Source organism: Anser cygnoides, chromosome 27 (assembly GCF_040182565.1).
Source record: "Anser cygnoides isolate HZ-2024a breed goose chromosome 27, Taihu_goose_T2T_genome, whole genome shotgun sequence".
Taxonomy (NCBI): Eukaryota; Metazoa; Chordata; class Aves; order Anseriformes; family Anatidae; genus Anser; species Anser cygnoides.
The window spans coordinates 6,146,175-6,170,371 of NC_089899.1; the positions used below are offsets into that span (position 1 = coordinate 6,146,175).

Below are 24,197 nucleotides of genomic sequence, written 5' to 3' on the forward strand. Positions count from 1 at the left end.
CCCTCCTCTTCCTATCCGTCCCTCCCCAGCTCCATGCCTCCTCTGGGACCAGATCCTGTTGGATGAGGGGCATCCCTCGCTCCCACTGAAAACAGCAAGGAGGTGGTGTGCTCAGTCCCTGGCAGCATCATTCATCCCAAGCAAGAGCGATGGGAGATATTTGGTACCTCTCAGCCAATTGGAGGAGAGGTGGCACCAAGAGGGGGTGCTTTCAGCTCTTCTCTCCACCCATCCTCCCATAACCCCCCCCGCCCCCCGCCCCCCCCGCCCCCCCCGCCCCCCCCCCCCGTCACTACCACCATCCTCCTCACACACAAAAGCAGTGCAATTAGCTGACTTAAGAGAGCTGACGCTTAGCCAGCTGCAAGAGGAAAATAGTGAAACAGGAAGGGAGAGAGGCAGCTGAGAAAGCGGTCGCCATGGAAGAATACAAATAACAACTCCCAATACCCTCCCAATGAAATCCACATCACAAAGCACTGTCTCCTGCGAGAAAGGCAGACCTAGATGCATCCACACAGTCTTCCACTGAGAAAGCACCACACGTCTGCATCCAGATCCAGGCACTGAACCTCCTGAGCAGCCCGTCTGCACTGGGAGGAATGCGCAGCTGGGATACGGGCAGGATCTTCTTTGTTCCACATTAGCCACAAGCATCGGTGAGTACAGCGTCATCTGGGCTTCCATACTGCCAGGCAATGTTTGATATTAAAAAACATCAGGCTCCACCCTGGGATTCGTTTCAATTTCTTCCCTTTCTCTTTCTCCCTCCATGATGCTTTCAAGGGCTAGCAGAAAGCATATGACAGCTATGGGGAGCAGGGAGGGAAGGTGGAGTCTCTCTGAGCCCCAAGGTATCTCCCTTGCCTGCAAGTTGGGATATAAAAATGGGGACACGTATGACATGTCATGGGCATTGCATGCAGCCAGGCATGGTGGTTAAGGCCAGAATACAAAATGTGCATGCTGTGAGGAAAGGCTTAGAGATGCTGGTCAGCGAGAAAGCCCTGCAAACCTCACAGACAGCTCTTTGCTCTGATTCCTATCTCTGTCAGTGCCTGTAATAAAGACGGATGCCTGATTTACTCAGGCCTCTACATAACTTAATTCCTTCAAAGCAGATACACACAGGCAGATTTATTTCTCCCCAGTTCATCACCAGTGACACCCTCTTTAAATACAAGCCTCCAGGGAAGCAGAAAAAGCACCGGCTCTCTAGAAGAGCCTTATTGCAATGGGTCAAATTCTGCTAGATGATGATTTTCCTGACACAGGGGACAAACAGAGTAGCCCCATCCACTTGGGAAATCACTCCAGGCCTGTTACTCTAAAAATATATGTTACTGCCCAGCCCATGCCTGGATACATTTACAGCACAAGGGCTGAGCTCAGGAAGAACATTCAAAACTGTACTGCAGCAGAGAAGTTAATGCTGTGCCCACCATTTGCGCTGATTTCACCTGAGCATTTTCTGTATAAGATAAAGCCTGCCCTTGTCCCCTTTGGGCTCAGGTGCTGCTGAGCTCATCTGCAGCAGCAGCCAGCTGAGAGAAGCATTTCTGCTCTTGCCAACTGGAGCTGGTTCTGCAAGGACCGGTCCCATTCCCTCAGCTGGACTTTGTAAGGGGTTGCACTTACACACCAAACACAGATGCAGTCCCTGGGAAATAGGTAGAAAAGTCTGATTTTTGTTGGCTGGCAGTGTAGGAATCTTCTAATGAAGGCAACAGTATTTCTGGTCTTAAGGGCCCCTGGCACTACCAGGGTGTTAGTATATGTGAGAACAAGGCCCCTGGATCTGAATCTCTCCTGTTCATACCAGTGCAGGTGAAAGCCCAGCCTGGGAGCAGCACATCTGCATTGCCTCCATCTGAGGTGCTCCAGGTTTTTTGCTGCTTTTTTGAACTTAGAGCAAGGTAGAGAGCGAACTCTTCAGGGGTGTGAAAGGACATTCAACGACCCTGTGAAGGCCTCTTCACCCTCTCCCATTTCTCTCTTGGTACAGGGACAAGCATGGGGATGGAGAACAGATCAGGCAGCAGCACTCGGGAATTTCTTTGCAAAACCTGAGCCATTAGCTTCTGTTCAAGCCAGCAAAATAGAAAATGGTGCTACTGCCACACCAACCTGAAAACAGCCTGGGAGGAGCTCTTCTCTTCCCTTTAAGCCACATTTAATTTCTCTCAGCAGAGGTGCATGTTAATGTTGAGATTACTATTGCAAGAAAGGTAGTAAGGGAAAATAGGAGGGTGTCAGCCCAGAAGGTATTTATTTACAGGGAGAAGAGCTAAGACCACAACAGTGCAGAGATATACCTGTTGCTTTGATTCAAGGCCAGCCTCACCTCCTCTTTTCTTGTCCAAAATGTGTCAAGAAGCCACAAACCTCCATGTTCTTGTCTTATGCCTTTTGCACAACAAGCAGCCATCTCGCTGCTTCTCTGTCGAGATTGGTATTGGCATACCTGCTCTGAACCTGCTCGGATTAGGTGCTCCCCTGTAGTGATGCTCAGTGCCAGCCTCTCTGCCTTCCATTTTCCAGCCTGAGCCCTTCCTTGAGGAAAACACTGTGCATCCAGACCATCTCTGAGCACAATGGGAACCACAGAAGCCACTCTGCGGATGGAGAATGTGGATGTGAAGGAGGAATGGCAAGATGAGGACTTTCCCAGGTTCGTTCCCTGAAAAAAAAAAAAAATCAAGACAAAACAGGGAAAGCTTTATTTCTTCCTGTAAGAAACCAGCAGAGCATGTATCATGCTGGTCCCTCCTACCAGCCCCAAAGGCAGCAGAAGCCTTGACTCCAGCAGAACGACTGGCCAGAAAGCAGGGCTTCTGTAGCAAGGCTACTTTCAATGATTAGAAAAGTTTGGGTGGTTTCTGGCAGCACTCTGTAAGCATGCCAAGGAGGGTAAGGAACAGGGTGCAGAGGACAGAGAGAGATTAACAAGGATAAATACATGCCTATAGGGATGGATGGACGGAAGGACTGACTATTGGATCTCAGCCTCTGCATCAAGCAGTGTCTCCCCAAACAAAGCAACAATGCTTTGCCACAGGAACCAAAGTCATTGGGATACAATGACCACTGGAACTGACATGCTGAGTGGCAGAATCTGACCCTGCCATGGGCCATCTGCTTGGATGAATGAATGAATGAGCAAAACACTGCTCTTTTCCTTCTCCCTTCTCCCAGGACAGCTTCTCAGTCCTGAAGATAATTACCTTTTCCAGGACGGGGTAGATATAGACTGTTCCACCCACATGGGCAACCTGGTTGTTGCTCTTCTCATGCCTGAGACAACAGAGCACTGGTCGCAACAGTGGTTGCAAACCTTGCAGGAAATGATGTGTGGGCAAGAAAAGGTGCCAAGGTGACAGCTTTCACCTTCACAGACACCTTATTAACTGCACAGAGAGCTGACAAAAATCTTTGTAAGCTCAGTGAGCACTTAACTCCCTGCAGCCACTCAAGCATTGCCCCACACATCCAGCACTAAAGCCCATCGCCCAGCAGCAGCTTGCTGAGGCACACAGCACAGCCAACACCAAGCCTTGCTGCACCCAGCACAGCCAGCCCCAGGCACACAGGGGCCTGGGAGGTTGAGGGGCTTTTCAGGGCTGTTTCACCCCATCCCAGCTGCAGCTGAATCCCCCCAGCAACCCACAGGGTCCCTGTGTTTGCAGGACAGTGGCACAGTGTGCTATGTGGGTAGGCACACACAAACCCTTGCCATGCTAGAAAGGATCTCCTGTGTCCCTTGGCACCGGTGGATGAGCTTAGCTCTGTTTACCCCAAGCCCAGCTGCAGTGCTAATCTAAGCATCTCTGCCTGCCAGCCCAGCACCTGGCTCCTAGGACATCACTTGTCCTTCCACTGGCCACAGAGGAGTGCTCAGCCAAGCCTTGGGTTTCTAGGACAGATTTTTCTTTCCTCTGAAAGCAGGGCTAGCCAAAGCTTTGGGCTGACAGACCTCTGGCAACATAAAGCTCCCTTAGAGTGTTGCACTGACAAGCTTTTAATTGAGTGGAATGGAAAGTGAGGTATAGAAAGAAATTATACACCCAATGCTCCCTAGAAAATCCGGGGATAAAGCTGGGCTAGCACCTGGACACCCATGCAGTATGCTGGAGCAGGAGTCAGGCTGTTTCACACTTGCCATGCAACCAGCAAACGTACCCTAGCAACAGGCAAACCTTCAAGGGGGCTCTGCAGAGCCCATGGCACCAGGTAACATGGGCATCATCACTCCTGACTGGCAAACAAAACCCAGGGAGAGGCAAAGTAATGTGACCGTGGCTGGGCAGCAAGTCAGTGGCAGGGACAAGGCCAAAGCCCAGGGAACAAGCTCCACACCCTGCTGCTAGACTGCTGTAGAGGGATTAAATCAGGAATGATGCAAGTGAACTCCAACCCAAATATCCACTAATACCAGCTGTGTTTTGCTGTCATTAAAAAAAAAAAAAAATCAATTAATTCCCTCCTAGAAGCATTAAAATAACAGGGCAGAGGCTGCTGCATGTGGGACAGTAGCTCTCTACCAGATGATTTGCTGCATAGCTATTTTGGCTTAGCTGTGATTAACCAATCTTGCTACAAAAAATATATACCCCAGACAAAGATCTGGGCTGGGGAACTGAATTAATCTCCTTATTAAGAACACAAGCGGACATTCCCATCCCTCTCCAAGAAGCTCCTTTGCAGAACAAGCTTCTGCCTTTTTCTTCTGCAAGGGTGTAATGCCAACACACTGAGACATCGCCTGGAGAGATCAAGCAGGGAGGAAGCAGAGAGGAAAGGGCCCCCCCCCTCCTTCTGCTCCCTGAAGGCTGAGTCTCTTGCTGACAGTCTGTCTCAGCTGTTTGTGCAAGTGTCGTCCTGCAATGATGCTGTAGCGTTGCAGCAGGGCGGGTGCAGGAGCATGCTCACTCCGTCACACATCCATCAGATGACAGTCAGAGAAGGCTTGGGCTGGCTGGGGCCTGAGATACAGGGAAGCTGGGCATCACACTATCGGCAGAGAGAAAAATGGTGGCACCTAACTCTTAGAAAAGCGGCTTCATTCAGAAAATTTGGCATCTAGGTCTAGCTGCATGTGGGAAGGAAGATTTACATGGGAGACTGGGAGGTAGTGATTCAAGCTTCCTTTGGGAAGGTAAGAAAGACCTTTTCTTTGCCTCAGACTTTTGAATTGCTTCTCTTTAATAAATCCTAAAATCAAAGAGCAGAGTGCCTCACTGCAGCACTGACTTGGGTACAGCTGGGCCTTCCCCCCTCCTTTTGATGCTGTATCACCAAGTTGTGCCAGGCACCAGCTCACAGCCAGATAAACAACCAGACAGGCTCTGTTCAAGGTGAAAGCAAAAGGGAGGAGAAGAGGCTGGAGGGGGGCAGAGGGCCCTTCTGTCTGGCTGCTCAGGAATATAGGGGGCTGCCCAAACGAGCAAGGACCAAACACCTTTAATCAGGTCCCTAGCTCATAAATATACAACAACCAGCTCGGAGAGGTTTATCCCTTAATCTAAACATTTATGTGGTTTAATTTGGCTGGTAGCTCTGGTGTTAGGGCCACACAAAGAGAAACCTTTGTAGGGCAGAGCCAAACAGCATCCTTTTGCCGACTCAGAGATACCAGTCCCTATCAGCTCTCTCCCTGTTATGGTCAGACTAACGCCAGCAGCTGCTAGAAAGCAACCCTGTGGTCCCATCCCAATTCTTACTTTACTGCCTTAAAACTGGTGGGTTTTCCTCCATGTTTCACCTCAGGGCCATCCCAGAACACAAGATTTTATACCTGAATGCCTGGCCTGTTTCCCTGTTGTGGGGGAGCTTTCAGCAATGGGCAGGTAAAACAAGGATAGCTTAGAAGGTCGTTTTTTTTTTTTTTTTTTTTTTTTTTAACAGTCTGTTGACATCATGAACATGTCATGGGGTTGGTGGGATTTGGTCATGGTGTGTGAAAAGTTTCAAACTGCCTCCCCTAGCTAATGCCAGGGAAAGGTACAAATTATAGCTCAAATTAATGGGAAAAGTGTCCAGCTCAATTAACGGGAAAAGTGTCCAGCTCAGGGTGGGCAGTGTGCTGTTCAGTACTGCCAGCTAGGGTTACTCACAACAGAACTGGGGGCAGATTCTTACTTCACTTACCCCTATGAGTTGGGAGCAACTTTACCAGTTTGCAAAGGGCAACAGGCACGTAATGAGATCTGGCATTAACATTTATAAAGGAAAGCCAAACTTTAATTCAGTTGGCATTTCTAAGCCTCCAGCAACTGGCATGGTGATTTATACCAAGGGGATGAAGATGAAAATCCTGGCCTCTGACATGGAGCCCAAGGAAGAGAGCAGGGGGTCAGCCTTTGGATCCAAGATACTGGTTTGAGTGCCCGTACCTGGATCTTAGCTCAGAATGAACCTGCTTCCAGACCTCAGCAGGGTTTGGGTATCGCTGTCATCTTTTGCCAAGTGGGGACTGAGGTCAGGATGGGGGAATGACTCTGTGATCACACCTAAGGTTTAGAATTCTTGCCTTGAACACCAAGAAAACAACTAAAAGAGCAAAGTCACGATAGACTAAGGAGGCAACTGCCTTTCACAAGACGTGGTTGTGGAGGGTGCTTTGAAAAAACATTTGCTCCACTTCAGCCATAGCCGGTGGCTGAAGGCAGGATGCACTGTTCAGAAAACATTGGTGGACAGTGGCAAATGCTCCTGTGCTAAACATCTGCTGCTAGCTCACCTTCTACTGGGATCAGAGAGTTCCACTCTGTGCTTGTAAACTGCCAAATTCAGATTGTACAGCCCACTGCATTGCTTACACTGTGCAGGGTTCATTATCAAAGTACCAGCATTGGTACTCTTGATGAGGAGCCCTAGAGTTTGGCACTGCCTCTCAACCTTCTGATGGAGATCAAAATGGGGATAATATGGAGAAAAGGAGGGTGTTTTCTTTTTTTTTTTTTTTTTTTTTCCCAAGGACAGTATTTGTTCCAGTGTCACTGGCTAGATTTTCCAGACTTTTGGTTGAATGGCAGGATAAGAGACGTACTGGGGGGATAGTTTGGAAATTTCTTGGGATTGCACTGTTCTCCAGTGAGAAAGCACAGCTATTGGGTTGCTCCTGGGTAAATCCCCTGACGTTAGCACCAGGCTGATGCTCACAGACGAAAGGAAAAGGGAAGCGCACACATGGAGTTGTACGTTTTTCCCTGACATCCTCACTTCTCTCATGTCTGTCATGCAGTGACTTTCTTCTAAATATCACTTGTTTCCCATCTTTTACCTCCTCATCTTGGCTTGCCTGCAGACCTCTCCCAGAAGAGACAGGAATGGAGTCACTGGGCAGCCCTACAGAAGATGAGAATACATCCTGTAAGTACCAGCCTGCCTTATCAGGAGTTCAAAGGAAAACAAGCCTAAGGGAGTGACAGCATGCAGTTAGGGCAAAATTTAGTTCCCCTGGAGTCTCCACAAAAACTCCCATGTGGAAGAGGAAGCCACAGAGATCTAAATTTGCAAATCTTTTGCAAGAGGCTGGGGGAGGAAATAGGGATCTCAGAAGTGTAGGCACTTTTATCCAGCCATACCTGCATGTGTTAGGTACTGCCCACTACCCTTAGCTTCCAAGACCATATCCTGAAATAAGAATAAGGAAAACACCATCTCTTGCACTAAGGATACAGTACAAGGACAACCTGTCAGTTATTTTCCTTTTAACTCCAGCTCCCCCAAATACTTTAAACTGTAATGGGTCGCATCGTAAACGGAAGACACTTGTTGCACCTGAAATCAACATTTCCCTGGACCAGAGTGAAGGCTCCATTCTCTCCGATGACTTCTTGGACACACCAGATGACTTGGATATTAATGTGGATGACATTGAAACTCCTGATGAAACAGATTCCCTTGAATTCCTGGGAAACGGGAATGAACTGGAATGGGAAGGTAAAAGGATAACTTTGGGTGAACTTCTACAGGGGCTAGGGCTTTTTTTTTTTTTTTTTTTAACCCAAATTTTAACCACTTTCGATAACACTTACCATCAGCAGCTGTGGACTGACTTCCCCAGCAGTGAAGCACAGCACATACAACCACAGCCCATCTTCCGCACAATATCTACCCCACCAAGACACCAGCAACAGTCCAGGAGTGCTCTCTCAGCACTTCCACCAGTGGACAGTGTGGGCAGATAGTTCAATCAAACACCAGTCTAACCACAATTCAGGATAAAGCATAAGGCTGTGTACATACATTCCCTTCCAGCAGTACCTGGGCCACAACCCCAGGCTGGAAGGTGCTACCTACTCAGCTCTGCAGGTAGAGCTGTCATGTAAATGCTCAAACCAAACCAGATTGGCTTAAACAACTTGAATAACCTGGTCTTTGCTAACCTGGATGATTTTGACTGAATTGGGCTAAGAAAGACTCACTCAAGCAGCTCTGGTAGCAGATCAGAAGAGATCCCCTGATACAGGTAGTGCCCTCTTCAGTCAGTATAAATGGATCTGAAGGAAGATCCAGCAAAAAGTCCTGTGAACTACATGTGACTGCAGGCGTGAGATATTAAACTTATTTCTATTACAATTTGGCAATTGAAAAAAATTAAGATCCATAAACATATAAAAATCAACACTGCACGTGAAAGAGATCATCCTGTCTGTGGATGTTACTGAACACCAAAGCTATTGCAGAGCCTCTTCATACATGTTATTAATGGCAGAAATGTTTGTCCCTTTTCCAGATGACACTCCTGTAGCCACAGCCAAGAACATGCCTGGGGACAGTGCAGATCTCTTTGGGGATGGTGGGACAGAAGATGGGAGTGCTACCAATGGACGGCTCTGGAGGACAGTCATCATCGGAGAGCAGGAGCACCGCATTGACCTCCAGATGATCAAACCTTACATGAGAGTGGTGACACACGGAGGTGAGGCCTAATCCTAGCCAGGCGGATTTCTTGTACTATCTTTGTCAAGCTGGAAGGGATGCCCTGACTGTTTTGGCTGTCTTTAGGGAAATTTACTATTCCTTTCATACTGCTATGTGGCAGATAAGCACAAAAAGCACCCTGCTTATGCTAAAAAAGAGATAGCCACAATAGCAAGGTTTCAATAAACAAACGCAATAATAAGACTGGCTCTGAGTGAGCACGAATACACCTTGAGCCTCTTCTACAGCTGCAGGCTAATGCTGCAGCTACATTGCCAATGCTGAAGTGACTGCAGCTGCTTAATCCCTCCGTAAATTAGCGTCTGAGCTGTCTCTGGAGGCATATCTAAAGGCTAAGATGCCCACAGTTGGTGACCATTTCTGAAATTCGGTCATAGGCAAACAAAGACCCAGGGCAAAACTCTTAGCTCTGTGCTTTGACATACATGTATTCCTTCTCTGAACCCCATGTATATGGTACTGCCAAAACCAGGATAAGAAGCAAATCCAGTTGTGAAAAAGGTACGTAAAAAGGGACAAATACTTACCTAGAGCTGAACAGAGACACAAGAAGCAGTACAGGCCCACATTTAGCAATGCATCTTTGCTGATATTTTTCCATGAACTCTTGTGTCTCAGCCTGGAAAGAGTCACTGATGCTGCCTGTCTTTCTTTCCCAGGATATTATGGAGAAGGTCTCAATGCCATCATTGTCTTTGCTGCCTGCTATCTCCCAGACAGTAACCTGGCTGATTACCACTACATAATGGAGAACCTCTTCTTGTAAGTGGCTGGTCAAGGTCTATGAGGGAGAGGAGGGCAAGGAAGGTAACTTGGGTCTTAGGGAACTAGTTTCCATGTATTCATTGCATCAGGAACCTCAGGTGGAAATAGTTTGAATCCAGGCCAAATATCTCTAGCATGCAGCTGCAAACTGGAGTGAACATCACTGTCCACAGCATTCAAAATCAAGTCTAATAAGCCAAAGCATTCAAATATTTAGTGTTAATTATGCCAGTAGTGGACTCACAACCAGGATGGACCATACGTATACAATGCTGAACAGCCTGCAGATTCTACTACTAGGCAGAAAAATGGTGCAAGAATTGGTCCATCAATGTACACTCTATGCTAACAAGTGCAGGCAAACCCTGAGAAACACCATCTGCACCCTGCAGAGATGCCAAGAGAGCTTGAAACATATTATAAGGTGTACAAAGAAAACACCTGGAGTACTTTGGGGATCATACAGAGGCACCTCAAGAAACCTCAAGGTACTTTTTTTGAGTCTCATGTCCCCATTGCTTCTGATCACCCAACAGATACGTGATCAGTAGTCTGGAGCTGCTGGTGGCTGAGGACTACATGATTGTGTACCTAAATGGAGCAACACCCCGGAGGAGGATGCCAGGCCTTGGCTGGCTAAAGAAATGCTATCAGATGATAGACAGAAGGTGAGAATCCTATTGGTGTTGCCTCTTCTTTTTTCTCTATCCTCTTTCCACATTTCTTCCACTGCTTTCTCACTGCCTTTCCCACCAGTTCCAGATTCTGTAATTTCTTCCTCTGTCACAGCTTGCTGACTTCATCTCCTCTTCTCCCTGACATGCTCCCTTCACAGAAATCTGACTAATACAACACTCAGGCAAGGAAAGCAGTACTCCTGCAACTGCCCAGCTCTGAGCTTAAATAGGTCAGGGCTTTTGGCTGGAGACCCCGAGGTGTGGCTGCTGAGCATTATTAAAGCCTAAGTGTGCCCTCAGAGCCCTGACAGATTACAGGTGAGTTTAAGAAAAGATAATTCAAGTTTGACTTTCTGTCCCGTGGCTTTTCCACAGGCTGCGTAAAAACCTCAAAGCCTTGATAATTGTGCATCCTTCATGGTTCATCCGGACAGTGCTGGCTATATCAAGGCCCTTCATCAGGTAAATATGACGTGTTCCCATACTCAGCTGGTTTTGGAATGGAAATTTAACCTGTTTAATCAGATCTTTTAAATAGTAGGGACCACGGTGAAACTTCATCATTTGTCCCATGTCTGATACTTCCAAGGACAACTCTAAAGATGGTTTCAGGAGACACTATCGTGATCTGGATACAGAGCAGACTTTGTCCCAGTGGGTAGTGTATAAAGAACACTGAAAGATAGCAAATTTACTGGGAAGTGCAGGAATGGTGGTCCTGGGCCCCTCCTGTAAAGCACACTGCAGATATTGAGTGGTACAGTGATGTAGTATCTCATCGTAGTTTTTAGTCATCAGCATATTAGCACTGAAAGGATATAAGTGCACTAAGACTGCAGAAGATACAGAGATGCAAAACTCCCTGTTCCTGTCAGGAAAAGTCTGACTTCCTACGGAGAGGAAATCAAAGCAAGGCCTCAAGAGCACACTCTTTCCCTTTCTTTGCCAGTGTGAAGTTTATCAGTAAGATCCAGTATGTTCACAGCTTGGAGGAATTGGAGCAGCTTATCCCAATGGAGCATGTACAGATTCCAGACTGTGTCTTACAGTAAGTATCACAGGGACCCTGGAGCACATATAGATCTCAGCAGGCCCAGGACAAAAATCCTGTGTAGCAGAATATTGTATTGAATCAAAAGCCATGTACAGAAAACACAGAGCCTGGGGCAAACCATATCTGACTCATACACTTGTGCCAAGCAAAAGCCTGCAAACTGCTAACTTGCAGTTTCTGTCATCTTTGGAGCAAACACTGCATTTTACTGAAAGAGAACAGTCTTGGCTGTGTAACATTTAAATAATGTTTCCTGTTCTTTGCAGATATGAAGAAGAGAGGATCAAGGCCAGAAAAGAAAGGTAAAATTAATTTCTTGGGTGGAAGGAGGGTTGGTTCATTTTGTCAGGATATTGTTGCCTTTTTGCTTTCTCACATGGTTATTTATGCATTATAACCAGTCAATCCCGTGTTCCTCCTAGCCTATTCCACATAGTCTACATTTAATTTCTATTGATTTTCTCAAAATACGAAAAAGCTATAGGAGGAAGAAAAAGCTTGATTAAAAGGTTATTTATCCATAGAATTGTTCCTCTTAACTCCATAAGTCCACGTCACGGGCTCAGAGAATCATCGAATAGTTTGGGTTGGAAGGGACCTCAAAGCCCACCCAGTCCCACCCCTGCCATGGGCACGACCCCTCCATCAGCCCAGGCTGCCCCCAGCCCCATCCAGCCTGGCCTTGGGCACTGCCAGGGATGGGACACCGACAGCACCTTTGGGCAGCCTGTGCCAGGGCCTCACTGCCCTCAGAAGGAGGAATTTTTCTTCATATCTAATTTAAATCTACCCTCTTTTAGTTTAAAACCACTACCCCTTGTCCTGTCACTACATGCTCTCCAGCCATTCATCCCCCAGTCTGTGCTGATGTTTGCGATTGCCCTGTCCCAGGTGCAGCACTTGAACATGGCCTTGTTGATGTGCGTGGGGTTCATGTGGGCCCCATTTCACAAGCCCGTCCAGGTCTCTCTGGATGGCATCCCTTCCTTCTCTTGTGTCAGTTCCTCCACTCAGTTCAGTGTCATCCACAAACTTGCTGAGGGTGACTTGATTCCGCTCTTTATGTCATTATTAAACAGCACCAGTTCTGATACAGACTCCTGACGTACTCCACTTGTCTCTGATCTCCACCTGCACATTGAGTCATTGACCACAACTCTTTGGATGCTGCCATCCAGCCAATTCCTAATCCACCAAGTTTTCCATCTTTCAATTCCATCTTTCTCTGCTTTAGAGACAAGAATATTTCACGGAAGCATGTCAAAAGCCTTACAGAAGTCTGGGTAGATGACATCAGTTCTTCCCTTGTCCACTGATGTAGTCACTCTAACATAGAAGGCCACTCGACTGGTCTGGCACAATTTCTCCTTGGTGAAGCCATTTTGCCTGTCTTGAGTCATCTTCCTGTGCCTTAGCATAGTTTCAAGGAGGATTCATTCCATGATCTTTCTCAGGCATGGAGGTGAGGATCACCAGCCTGTAGTTCCCAGGGCCTTCCTTTCTACCCTTTTTAAAATAGCTGTGATGTTTCCCTTTTTCCAGTTACTGGCGACTTCACTTGACTGCCATGACTTTTCAGTTATGACAAAAAGTGGTTTGGTAACTACATCATCCAGATCCCTCAGGACCCTGGGCTGCATCTCACTGGATCCCATAGAATTCTGTATGCTCAGGTTCATCAAGTGGTGTCAAACCCAATCTTCACTGACATTGTGAGGGACTTTGCTTCCCCAGTCCCTGCCTTGAGGTTCAGAGACTTGGGAGATGTTGGAAGAGTGACTGCCAATGAAGATAGAGGCAAAAAAATTGTTGAGTACCTCAGCCTCCTCCACTCCTGTTGTCACCAGTTGTGACCACCATCAATGGTGGTTCACTCTCTTTAGTCTTCCTTTTCTGATGAATGTACCTGTAGAATCCCTTCTTATTATTCTTTGCATCCTTTGCCAAATTCAGCTTCAACTGTGCCTTGGCTTTGCTAATCCCACCCCTGCACATCCGGGTGGCATCCTTACTCTTCCCAGACAACTTGTCCCTGCTTCCACTGACCATGCATTTTATTCTTGCCATTCAGTTTGACCAGCAGGTCCTTGCACTGTATGTGATAGCAAAGATAATCAGATATCAGCCCATGTATAAAGATGGCATATTTTCCCCATGTGACCATGCAACCTGACCTTAGAGTGAGAGCTAGTGCTCATTTTAAAAGCCACTTCATTCAGCTAGAGTGGCATAAAGAGGCCCATTAGTTTACAGTTTGTTTTGTTTCATTTTCTAGAGCCATTCCATCACCAGTGATTTAAGTTAGAAGTGCTAGCCATAAGCAATCAGTCAGCACTGCTAAGAGCAAAAAGGAGTCATGGGCAGAGGAAGGACCGGCTGGGTTAGCACAATAGTCATGTGCTATAATAACACCTCCTTAAGCTGGTGAACTGAATGTGAGATGCCAGTTTGGGGGATTCCATTCAGTTCAGCATTAGCTGCTGAAAAACAAGTCACCCAGCCCAAATTAGTCAGCTACCACCTTATGGGACCAACAGAAGCATACCAAGAGGGTTATAGTTATTAAGGCTGCATATTACAGGGACAAGGCAGTTCTGAAGGGCAGAGGAATCCAGGAAGGCTCCGATCTGGGGGCTGTGGTTGACAGCAAGTTGAATATGAGCCAGCAGTGTGCAGTGTGCCCTGGCAGCCAGGAGGGCCAACTGTATCCTGGGATGCATCAAGCATGGCATTGCTAGTTGGTCGACGGAAGTGATTGTCCTGCTCTACTCTGCGCTGGTGCGGCCTCACCTCGAGTACTGTGTGCAGTTCTGGGCACCATAGTACAAAAAGGACATTAAACTGTTGGAGAGTGTCCAGAGGAGGGCGACTAAGATGGTGAAGGGCCTAGAGGGGAAAACATATGAGGAGCGGCTGAGGTTACTTGACCTGTTCAGCCTGGAAAAGAGGAGGCTGAGGGGAGACCTCATTGCGGTCTACAACTTCCTCATGAGGGGGAGTGGGGGGGCAGGTGACCTATTCTCCGTAATCACCAGTGACAGGACCCACGGGAACAGTGTTAAGCTGAGGCAGGGGAAGTTTAGGCTGGACATCAGGAAGAGGTTCTTCACTGAGAGGGTGATCGCCCACTGGAACAAGCTCCCCAGTGAAGTAGTCACTGCACCAAGCCTGTCTGAATTTAAGAAGTGATTGGACTGTGCTCTTAGTCACATGGTCTAAAATTTTGGGGTAGACCTGTGCGGTGCCAGGAGTTGAACTTGATGGACCTTATGGGTCCCTTCCAACTTGGGATATTCTATGATTCTATGATAAGGCTGGGCATTCTTCAAGAAGGAAATCTTAATGGCTCAGTAACGGTCTGTCCCCACGTGCCCAAAGACAAGCCGGCACAGAAGAAGACAGGCCTGGCTGAACAGAGAGTTGTGGCTAGAGCATAGAAAAAAAAGAGGGTTTATGATCTTTGGAAAAGAGGGCGGGCCACTCAGGAGGACTATAAGGATGTTGCGAGGCCATGCAGGGACAAAATTAGAAAGGCCAAAGCTCATCTGGAGCTCAATCTGGCTACCGCCATTAAAGATAACAAAAAATGTTTTTATAAATACATCAACACAAAAAGGAGGACTAAGGAGAATCTCCATCGTTTACTGGATGCGGGGGGAAACTTAGTTACAAGAGATGAGGAAAAGGCTGAGGTGCTTAATGCCTTTGCCTCAGTCTTTAGCAGCAAGACCAGTTGTTCTCTGGATACTCAGTACCCTGAGCTGGTGGAAGGGGATGGAGAACAGAATGTGGCCCTCGTAATCCATGAGGAAATGGTTGAGACCTGCTACAACACTTGGATGTACGCAAGTCAATGGGGCCGGATGGGATCCACCCGAGGGTACTGAGAGAACTGGCGGAGGAGCTGGCCAAGCCACTTTCCATCATTTATCAGCAGTCCTGGCTATCAGGGGAGGTCCCAGTTGACTGGCAGCTAGCAAACGTGACGCCCATCTACAAGAAGGGCCAGAGGGTAGACCGAGGAAACTATAGGCCTGTTAGTTCGACTTCAGTGCCAGGGGATCTCATGGAGCAGATTATCTTGAATGTCATCACGTTGCACTTGCAGGGCAACCAGGCAATCAAGCCCAGTCAGCATGGGTTTATGAAAGGCAGGTCCTGCTTGACGAATCTGATCTCCTTCTATGACAAAGTGACGCACTCAGTGGATGAGGGAAAGGCTGTGGATGTGGTCTACCTTGATTTCAGTGAGGCTTTTGACACCGTTTCCCACAGCATTCTCCTCAAGAAACTGTCTGCTCATGGCTTGGACTGGTGTATACTTCGTTGGGTTAAAAACTGGCTGGATAGCCGGGCCCAAAGAGTTGTGGTTAATGGAGCTAAATCCAGTTGGAGGTCAGTCACTAGTGGAGTCCCCCAGGGCTCAGTACTGGGGCCGGTCCTCTTTAATATCTTTATCGATGATCTGGATGAGGGGATCGAGTGCACCCTCAGTAAGTTTGCAGATGACACTGAGTTAGGTGCATGTGTCAATCTGCTCATGGGTAGGAAGGCTCTGCAGGAGGATCTGGATAGGCTGGACCAATGGGCTGAGGCCAACTGTATGAAGTTCAACAAGGCCAAGTGCCAGGTCCTGCACCTGGGGCACAACAACCCCAAGCAGCGCTACGGGCTGGGAGATGAGTGCTTGGAAAGCTGCCTGGCAGAGAAGGACCTGGGAGTATTGGTTGACAGTCGGCTGAATGTGAGCCAGAAGTGTGCTCAGGTGGCCAAGAAGGCCAACAGCATCTTGGCCTGCATAAGAAGCAGTGTGGCCAGCAGGTCTAGGGAGGTGATTGTCCCCCTGTACTTGGCTCTGGTGAGGCCGCACCTCAAGTACTGTGTTCAGTTTTGGGCCCCTCACTACAAGAAGGACATGAAGGTGCTCGAGAGAGTCCAGAGAAGGGCAACAAAGCTGGTGAGGGGTCTGGAGAACAAGTCTTACGAGGAGCGGCTGAGGGAGCTGGGATTGTTCAGCCTGGAGAAGAGGAGGCTCAGGGGCGACCTTATAGCTCTGTATAGGTACCTTAAAGGAGGCTGTAGCGAGGTGGGGGTTGGTCTATTCTCCCACATGCCTGGTGACAGAGCGAGGGGGAATGGGCTAAAGTTGCGCCAGGGGAGGTTTAGGTTGGATATTAGGAAGAACTTCTTTACCAAAAGGGTTGTTAGGCATTGGGATGGGCTGCCCAGGGAAGTGGTTGAGTCACCATCCCTGGAGGTCTTTAAAAGATGTTTAGACGTAGAGCTTAGTGATATGGTTTAGTGGAGAACTTGTTAGTGTTAGGTCAGAGGTTGGACTCGGTGACCTTGGAGGTCTCTTCCAACTTAGATGATTCTGTGAAGAAGCTAATACAGACATTTCTGATCAGATGTGAAATTCTGAGTTCCAGCTATCTCCCTACAAAGGCCTTAGATACTCCACTCTTTGACACTGCTAAACCCTAGATGATAGACTTCAAATGTAATTTGTGTTTGCAGGGCAGAAGACAAACAAGACATGGCTGAAAAGGAAAGGTAACTATTCTTTCATATTTTATATGAAACATATTAGGATATATTTCATATCCTAAGGATTTATTTCATATCCTTCACTTACAAAATACCTGGAACAGTCTTTTGTCACAAGAATGGTCCTACTGCTTGGCAGCACCTTCTGGAGAGCCAGGCTCACCACTCTCAGGAGATGTTTGTACCCAACAGGGTATTTCTGAAGTGCTTGGGAATTGATAAACTCTCTCTTTTCCCTAAGATCTCACTGTGCCATCACTTTTGTGATCACAGTGAGCCCTACTCTTGTTTTGTAACTTAGTTATTGACCTTTATTTATGTGAATGGATTCCTGACTCTGCTTTTAAACTCCATAAAACTGGCAGACCCACTGGGTCATGGAACAGAGCCAGCGGCACTGTAGAACATTTTCCTGACATTCAGTTTTTGCATTTGCACACCAGAGCAATGCAGAGAGCCAAATACTGCTGTCAAGCACATCTTGGGTGTACATAAATGCAAGACACAAGCTGTAACATTAGATGGGAAGGAGAATGCTAGGAAGGTTTGGAAGACACTGTCAAAATCCCTTGCCGGGATAATTTGGCTTGATTTCGGCTCTGCTTCTGACATAGCCTGTCTTCTTTATTCTATCTAACTAGCTCCTGAGAGGGAACAGTGGATATTTCTGCTGTTCTCTTCACAGAGCAGCAGGAGTTTTGATCAAATTTGCCAAGGTCCATTTGAGCAATCTGAATTGTTCCAAAGAACGACATGGGACCTCAGGGCCAAAAGACAGGATGATAAATTTGTGGTGGAGATTCACTTACTGTTTTGATGGTTCTCTTCCAAGCAGGACTGTGCCCCCTGCAGAGGATCAAGAAACCAGGTTTGACTAGTACCTCACTCTTTTGTTTGTCTTTTCTCTGCTACGGGATGGAATCCATTGCATATGTAATGGATTAACAGGAAAGGCAAATCTGAGCTAAACACAAGACCTCTTTAGCCCAGTGCCATTCACCAAACACAACAGAGGCATCATCCATTTTGCAGAGTTGTACAAATTGGGAAGCTGTTAACACCTTCACCCCCACTGCAATGTGGTTGCAGTTGCAACCACAACCACAGACCGCATCTTGCCCCAAAGCACTGACTTGTCAGAACTGCAGCTACTATGCAGTCACTTGAAGAAAGTTGCCCCTCAATACAAGGAGTAAATTACCTGGCATTTGCTACATGGTAAACGTGTGTGCATGGGAAGTTACTGCAGAGCTGCCTTCCATTACCCTCCAGTAACTTCTTCATTGTCCTATACGCTCAGGAAAAGTCCTTAGAGAAGATGAGTGCCCATTAAAGGTACGAATGACTATATCTTTGGCCCTGATAGTACTTGGTAGAGGATTACATCCAAACATACTCATATTTTTAGATATTATGGAGATAAGAAAATATTTACTGCAATTTGCTTTCTAAAAATAACTCTGTATTTCTGTTCCTTCACAGTATGTCATGAATCGAAGGAGAGTTGAACAAATGGAGTAGAAGAATGATGCAGTCTGGCAGTCACCCATGTAAATGACCTTTTGGTATAAGACCTTGTCATCATCTTATTCTGAGTTCTGTAAGATCATGGACCGTGCCTCCCCCAGCTCCAAGATGCCAAGTTCTTCAAAATTTTGGAAACATTTTACTTTAAACAGCAAGAAGAAAGAACAAATAAACAAAGCAGAGAATAGCACTTTTCAGGTCAGGTTCCAACGTGTTGAACAATAGTCTGTGGAGAGCTCTAAGTAGTGCAAATAGGTAGCATATTTCCTGTCAGTAATTTAAGGGCATCCTGTAGCCCATTAGTTATCAGCATGAAAGAGAAACATTTTTTGTTTAAATTATAAACCCTTCCCCTAACTTGCTGCTGGCCAGCACTGAGACATATTTCTTTAAACTGTACACCCAGTTTCCTCTACACAGGTGTTACAATAGCCATTGCCCCAGGAAATAACTAATGCAGGAAATGAAAAAAGTACATTTTCTTCCTTCCTCTATTCACTGTATGTTTCTCCCATAAATCCCAAGTGCCCTGGTCTACACATTTCTTCCAGCCTTGACCTCCTCAGTTAATCTATTGCCAGTTCCTCTGATTAACTCATAGTGAACCTTTCCTATGCGTAAATGCCATGATTTTTCTTATTTGTTCTGTCTCAGTTTGCAAGGCACTGGTAATTTTAAAAAGGGTCCCATGTGGTATGACAGAACCTTTTTATGAGCATCTTCTAAAGTCAATGCACACACGCTAAAAGGTCTGGTTTTAAGAAGGAGCCTTATGGACAGGAAAGTCTTTCATGCCTTGTCTTTATATTGATTTCATGACATTGGACAATCATTCACTATTAATACCTCCTATTGCAGAGACAAGCTGCTAAACATCTGAAATTTCCCACTTTCTGTCCCTGGGTAATGAGGGTCTCATCTATTAATATACATGCCTGGGAAAAACCTGGGTGGAGTATGCTGCAGGACATTGTATCTGGGTTCAGCTTCTCAGTTATCCAAGAGACACAGATGTGATATTGGGACTCTGAAACTTGTTGTTTGGACCCATGAGGATTCTTTGACCAAAGAGAGAAGAAAATTTAGGAAACAACTAACTGGCAAAATCATTTGGAAACTCCCGATTTCATCAAAGCCAGCATACATAAACTGTCACATCTACCCCTTGCAGACAAATGAAGATGAAGAATTATCTGCAGATATCACCACTTAAAGAATATTTCAGGCTGGCAACCTCAAACCATGGCTATTTAAAATTAACTTCACTCTGCTGTGAAATCCCTCAGAGGACAATTCTGGAAAAGCAAGATTTTCTTCAACATAGTGATGTCTTCTCTGTATTCATAAAAATTCTCTTTTTTCTTCTCAGTGCATAATAGTGTTGCAGATGAGATCTTTATTTTCCTGAATGCTACAAAAAAGCACCAAATATATTTGCTAACTTTACTTCTCATTTAATGTATGTTTTTTCCCATATTCTTCGGTCATAGACGTATTTACCAAACAGGCCTTTACATGAAAAAGAGAGAACTGCACCCATAACATTAACCCTTGGTGCTGAAGATGAAAACTCGATATTCTGTTTCACTGGCATGTTTATAATAAGCACCAAACAAGCATCAACTGACAAGGCTTTCTAGAAATTTTATTATGAGCCCGTTATTGGCAACACGAGTTCCATGCTGTAAGGAAAAAACAGCACTTTGGGAGTTTATGTTTTATGCCCATCAAAAAACATTCTGTAGTAAGCCTTCCAGACAGCAGACATACATTTCAAAACAGAAGTAGGAGTCAGAAATTTTGAAATCTTCATACGTTAACTTGATCTGCAAAGCTGGGCAGCCTTTTTCACACAGTCTGTCAGATGGACTCAACAAACCCACTGAAATGAAGAAAGGCCTCTTCTGATCAAATTAATTTTAGCTCAGACTATAAATAATCACAGATCTCTTTGTAGTACATAGTATGTGAATTCACTATCTCCCATTGGTAATACTTAAAGCTAGATTTTCCTTTTGAGACAGTTTTTATGCATTTAGACAAAATGTAATTGCTGTGCTTTCCAAAAAGGAATGCAATGCAATTGGGCACTGAAAAGGGTATCTACAATTATATAGTGAACAAAATTAGTAGGACATTCAATAGTGTTTCAAAGTACAACTCAAAATCTTTTTTTGCATGTGTAGTTTCTGAACACTTCAGTGGAAAATGTTCACAACATAATAGAAAATACTGCTGTTATGGAACACATGGACATGGAGAATAAGAAACCCAGATTAGATTTAGCATTGGGACCTGAAGAAACAGACTACTTCTTGATCCTGAGCAGTAACCATACCAGAAGAATGTTTTTTTTTTTCCCTTTTTTATTATTATTTTCCAAAGAAAAGACACTGTGTCTACATTTTAACAAGCAAACAAACAAACAAACTACAGAATAATAAGACCTGGAGATGTAACTTCCTATTTTTTCAAGTAATTCCTCCAGGCCAAGGTTAATAGTTCACTTGTGAAAATGTACATATCACCAATTTCATTATAAGATACAAAGGTAAGAGTTTGAATACAAAAGTCAATTTGTAACTTCTTTGAAACAATTTTTCAAAAAGTGCACTTTCTGATAGAGCAGTCTAAATAGTATGCACTAAGTTTTAATTTTTAACAAACATTTATGATTGTGTAATTATTTTTATTCCTGGATGGATGTCTATAAGTTTTTTCAACATAGAAAAGAACTTTGAACCCATAATGGATAAAATATAGCTAAAAGTAAAAAGTGTGTTTTTATAGCAACAAAGAAAAGCATCATTAACTTATTTCAGACAGTGATTTTAGATGCTACTTGAAACCAAAGTAGCTGCAAATTCTTTGAAAGAAACACAGTGATCATGTTGGCAGTGTCCCTTTACTGATCATGCAGCAAGATATCTAAGTTCGAGGCTGATAGACTAGCATGGGCTTCAAACAAAATCACATGCATTTTATAAAAGTTCTTCAAAGAAAATATGCTGTACCAGCAAAAAATTTTGCTAGTGAAAGTGCATTTACAAGTGCATTTACATTAGGACTTTTGCCAGTATATATTCATGTGTCTAAAAAATAAAATGAAATAAATTACAACATTGCTATACTAGTCAATGTTCCAAATGTAGACCAGGCGTTGTTTCTGTCTCATAAAAACATCTCTGAAGGATAAATATTTTGACTAATGAATGCGCTGTATTATATCAAACAGCAGGTATTATCAACAACATTTTTCTTGTCTTGGACTTTACCTTTCATGAGATTTACTTAGTTCTAATGGTGAATCCATGTATAGCAACATTTTAGCTGCAGAAAAATTGATTTTATCCCTATGATGGCATATTCACAAAAATCGTTGTATTCTTATTCATAGTCTAATTAATAACAATTTCAACATCCTCCCAGCATCAACCTACAGAAAGAAAAATCAGATTCCTTCCTATATTAATAACAGACTAGGAAATACCTTCCCATCTCTTTAAGGTAGTAACAGGGGTCAGTCTAGCCTTCTGAAATGTGAGCAGTTTTCAATGTATTATGCAGCAACCATCTAATTTATACAGTCAAACCACTTTGTTTTGGCATATTTAGGAATCACCAAGTTTTGGAACTGACCAATAATTTTCATTTTGATTCACAAGGAAGTCATAGGAAATAAAACTGAGATGCTGCTCTCTATATTCAAGTTGGATAATTAATATAATTTCTTATGTACAGTACTGTGGAAATGTGAGTGGATAGAGTATACCTCATTGCAATTTTTCCATCTACTTTTTCCAAAGATTATTTGCTTACAGATATATATACATGTGTATGAGAAAACCTAAGTGGTAAAGGTTTTAAAAGCAACACATCCTTTATTTTACATATCTAGGAATTAAAAAAGGAAAGAGTTAATAAAATGCTGGTGGCATTTAACTCAGATTGGCCTGGCAGCAGATGAAAAATACAGGCAAAATTGCTGTAAAACAAAAGCACGTTTTCTCTTTTGTAATTCCATATTTACTGACAGTCAAAAATACAGCATGCTACTGATAAAGTGAATTTTAAAAAGTCACCATGGCAATATAAGATAATCTATCTCAGTTTTCTTTCCTTTGTAGTGGGCCCTTTTAACCCAAACCTACACGTAAAAATGTGTGAACTGTCATTTTTCTAAAGTGTTTGTAATTAGATGGTTTATGCTAGAAGACATAGATTGCTGTTAAATATGTATTATTTTTTGCTTTGTATGATTCCGTAAGAATCCGTGAATATTCAATTAAAAAGAGACTAACCCTTAAGCAAAAATATGTACCCTTCTCTGTCCTGAAATCTTTTCTGTCATAAGAGTTGTAAACTACACTGCTACCCAAGTGAAGATCTGGTCTCCCACATGTGCATTACATATCTGTTCTTCACTTTAAAGTGACTGAGGTTCCTGAATGAAGCAATACTAAGCAAAGTGCAAATTACTGCATAGACTGTTCTGAGGTGTTTGCCATCGTTGCAATTATGATGCACCACAGATAAGAAAATAAGGTTCTCAACTCAAAAGAATTAGAATTATCTCCAAACAATTAACCTCAACACTATGGATGAGATTCATTTCACCTAATTTTATTAATCTAAAAATTAAATATGGAGTCTAAATTTTAGTTTTAAGTTCCCTCTACAGTTAATAAAAAGAGAAAGAGAGATGATTTCACCTGTCAGGACTGGATGTCACTCTGTGGTGATGCCTTTCTCACTCTATCTCCACTGACAAAAGATTTAGCTAAATATCTGGCCTTACACCATGCACGAATCTTTTACACAACACGGGTAAATGAATCATACCCTGAGGTAAGAAAATGAAGTGATAAGTCAAAGAGAAAGAAAGTGATCGACCATTCCCTCCTTTTTTTAGCACACAGAAGTTTAGTACTTTGATCACTCAACTTGTCACCTTAGGTTAACTTCTGAGGATGTTTGAGTCTTTGTTTACTTGACCTTTTGCTTAACAATTCAGTATGATCAAAAGCAGTCAGTTTCACTGAGTAGCATAAGAATGGAGATTAAGAAGGGAGTGCTAGCTAGCTGAAGAGCTGAGTTTTAAGAACAGATTTGAAGCAGGAAAGCCACTACATTTCAGTTAAAGTTCATTTTAGATTGGTTGCTTATTCTTTTTATTCAATCATGTAACAGCCAAAATGGAAAATTATCAGTTTTTAGATAAAAGTTAATGTCAAATATGAGCTGTAAGAATAAGATTTTGTATCTGGAATGGAAAGAAAAGATAAATCACTGGTAGAAATTGAACAATATTGCTAATAAGTGCTCAGAACATTGCTTTGAGGAAACCAAAGTGTGAGAGCATTGGAGCTAAAGACTCACTGGGCTTGAGTGTAAAGACATTGTTTCTTACTGTTATTGTAAGCAAACAACACTGCATGAAAATAAACTTGATTCTGTTCTCAGTGTCCCCCCATCCTCCTCCAACCTACATTTTCCCAAATCTGGCTAACTCCTTACATCAGACGAAGGACAGTCATTATTCTTGCATAATATATTCAATTTCAACATTTTTTTCATTCTTAAAACCTCCAAAAATTATATTTCCTCATTTCTTTTGTTTTGTTATTAATTTGTCATCCTGCAGTCAAATCAATAAAGATTAATTATTAATAATTCTA

At 44.2% G+C, this 24,197-nt stretch overlaps 1 protein-coding gene across 8 annotated transcripts; it reads left to right on the top strand.

Annotated features, from left to right (window-relative positions):
- Window positions 1-284: 284 nt before the first annotated feature.
- Window positions 285-24,197, top strand: ATCAY (ATCAY kinesin light chain interacting caytaxin). Of its 8 annotated transcripts, none has more exons than XM_013200336.3 (13): window positions 285-659; window positions 2,542-2,671; window positions 7,307-7,371; window positions 7,723-7,944; window positions 8,741-8,926; window positions 9,609-9,711; window positions 10,251-10,382; window positions 10,767-10,853; window positions 11,341-11,439; window positions 11,712-11,747; window positions 16,963-16,998; window positions 17,825-17,860; window positions 18,475-24,197. In XM_013200336.3, exons 2-13 carry the CDS (start codon window positions 2,595-2,597, stop codon window positions 18,482-18,484), a joined length of 1,089 nt encoding a protein of 362 aa, XP_013055790.1. In that variant the 5' UTR covers window positions 285-659; window positions 2,542-2,594; the 3' UTR covers window positions 18,485-24,197. The 8 variants fall into 8 exon arrangements, with proteins under 8 accessions (XP_013055790.1, XP_013055791.1, XP_013055792.1 ...); XM_013200337.3 differs by having other exon boundaries at window positions 17,828-17,860; XM_013200338.3 differs by lacking the exon at window positions 17,825-17,860.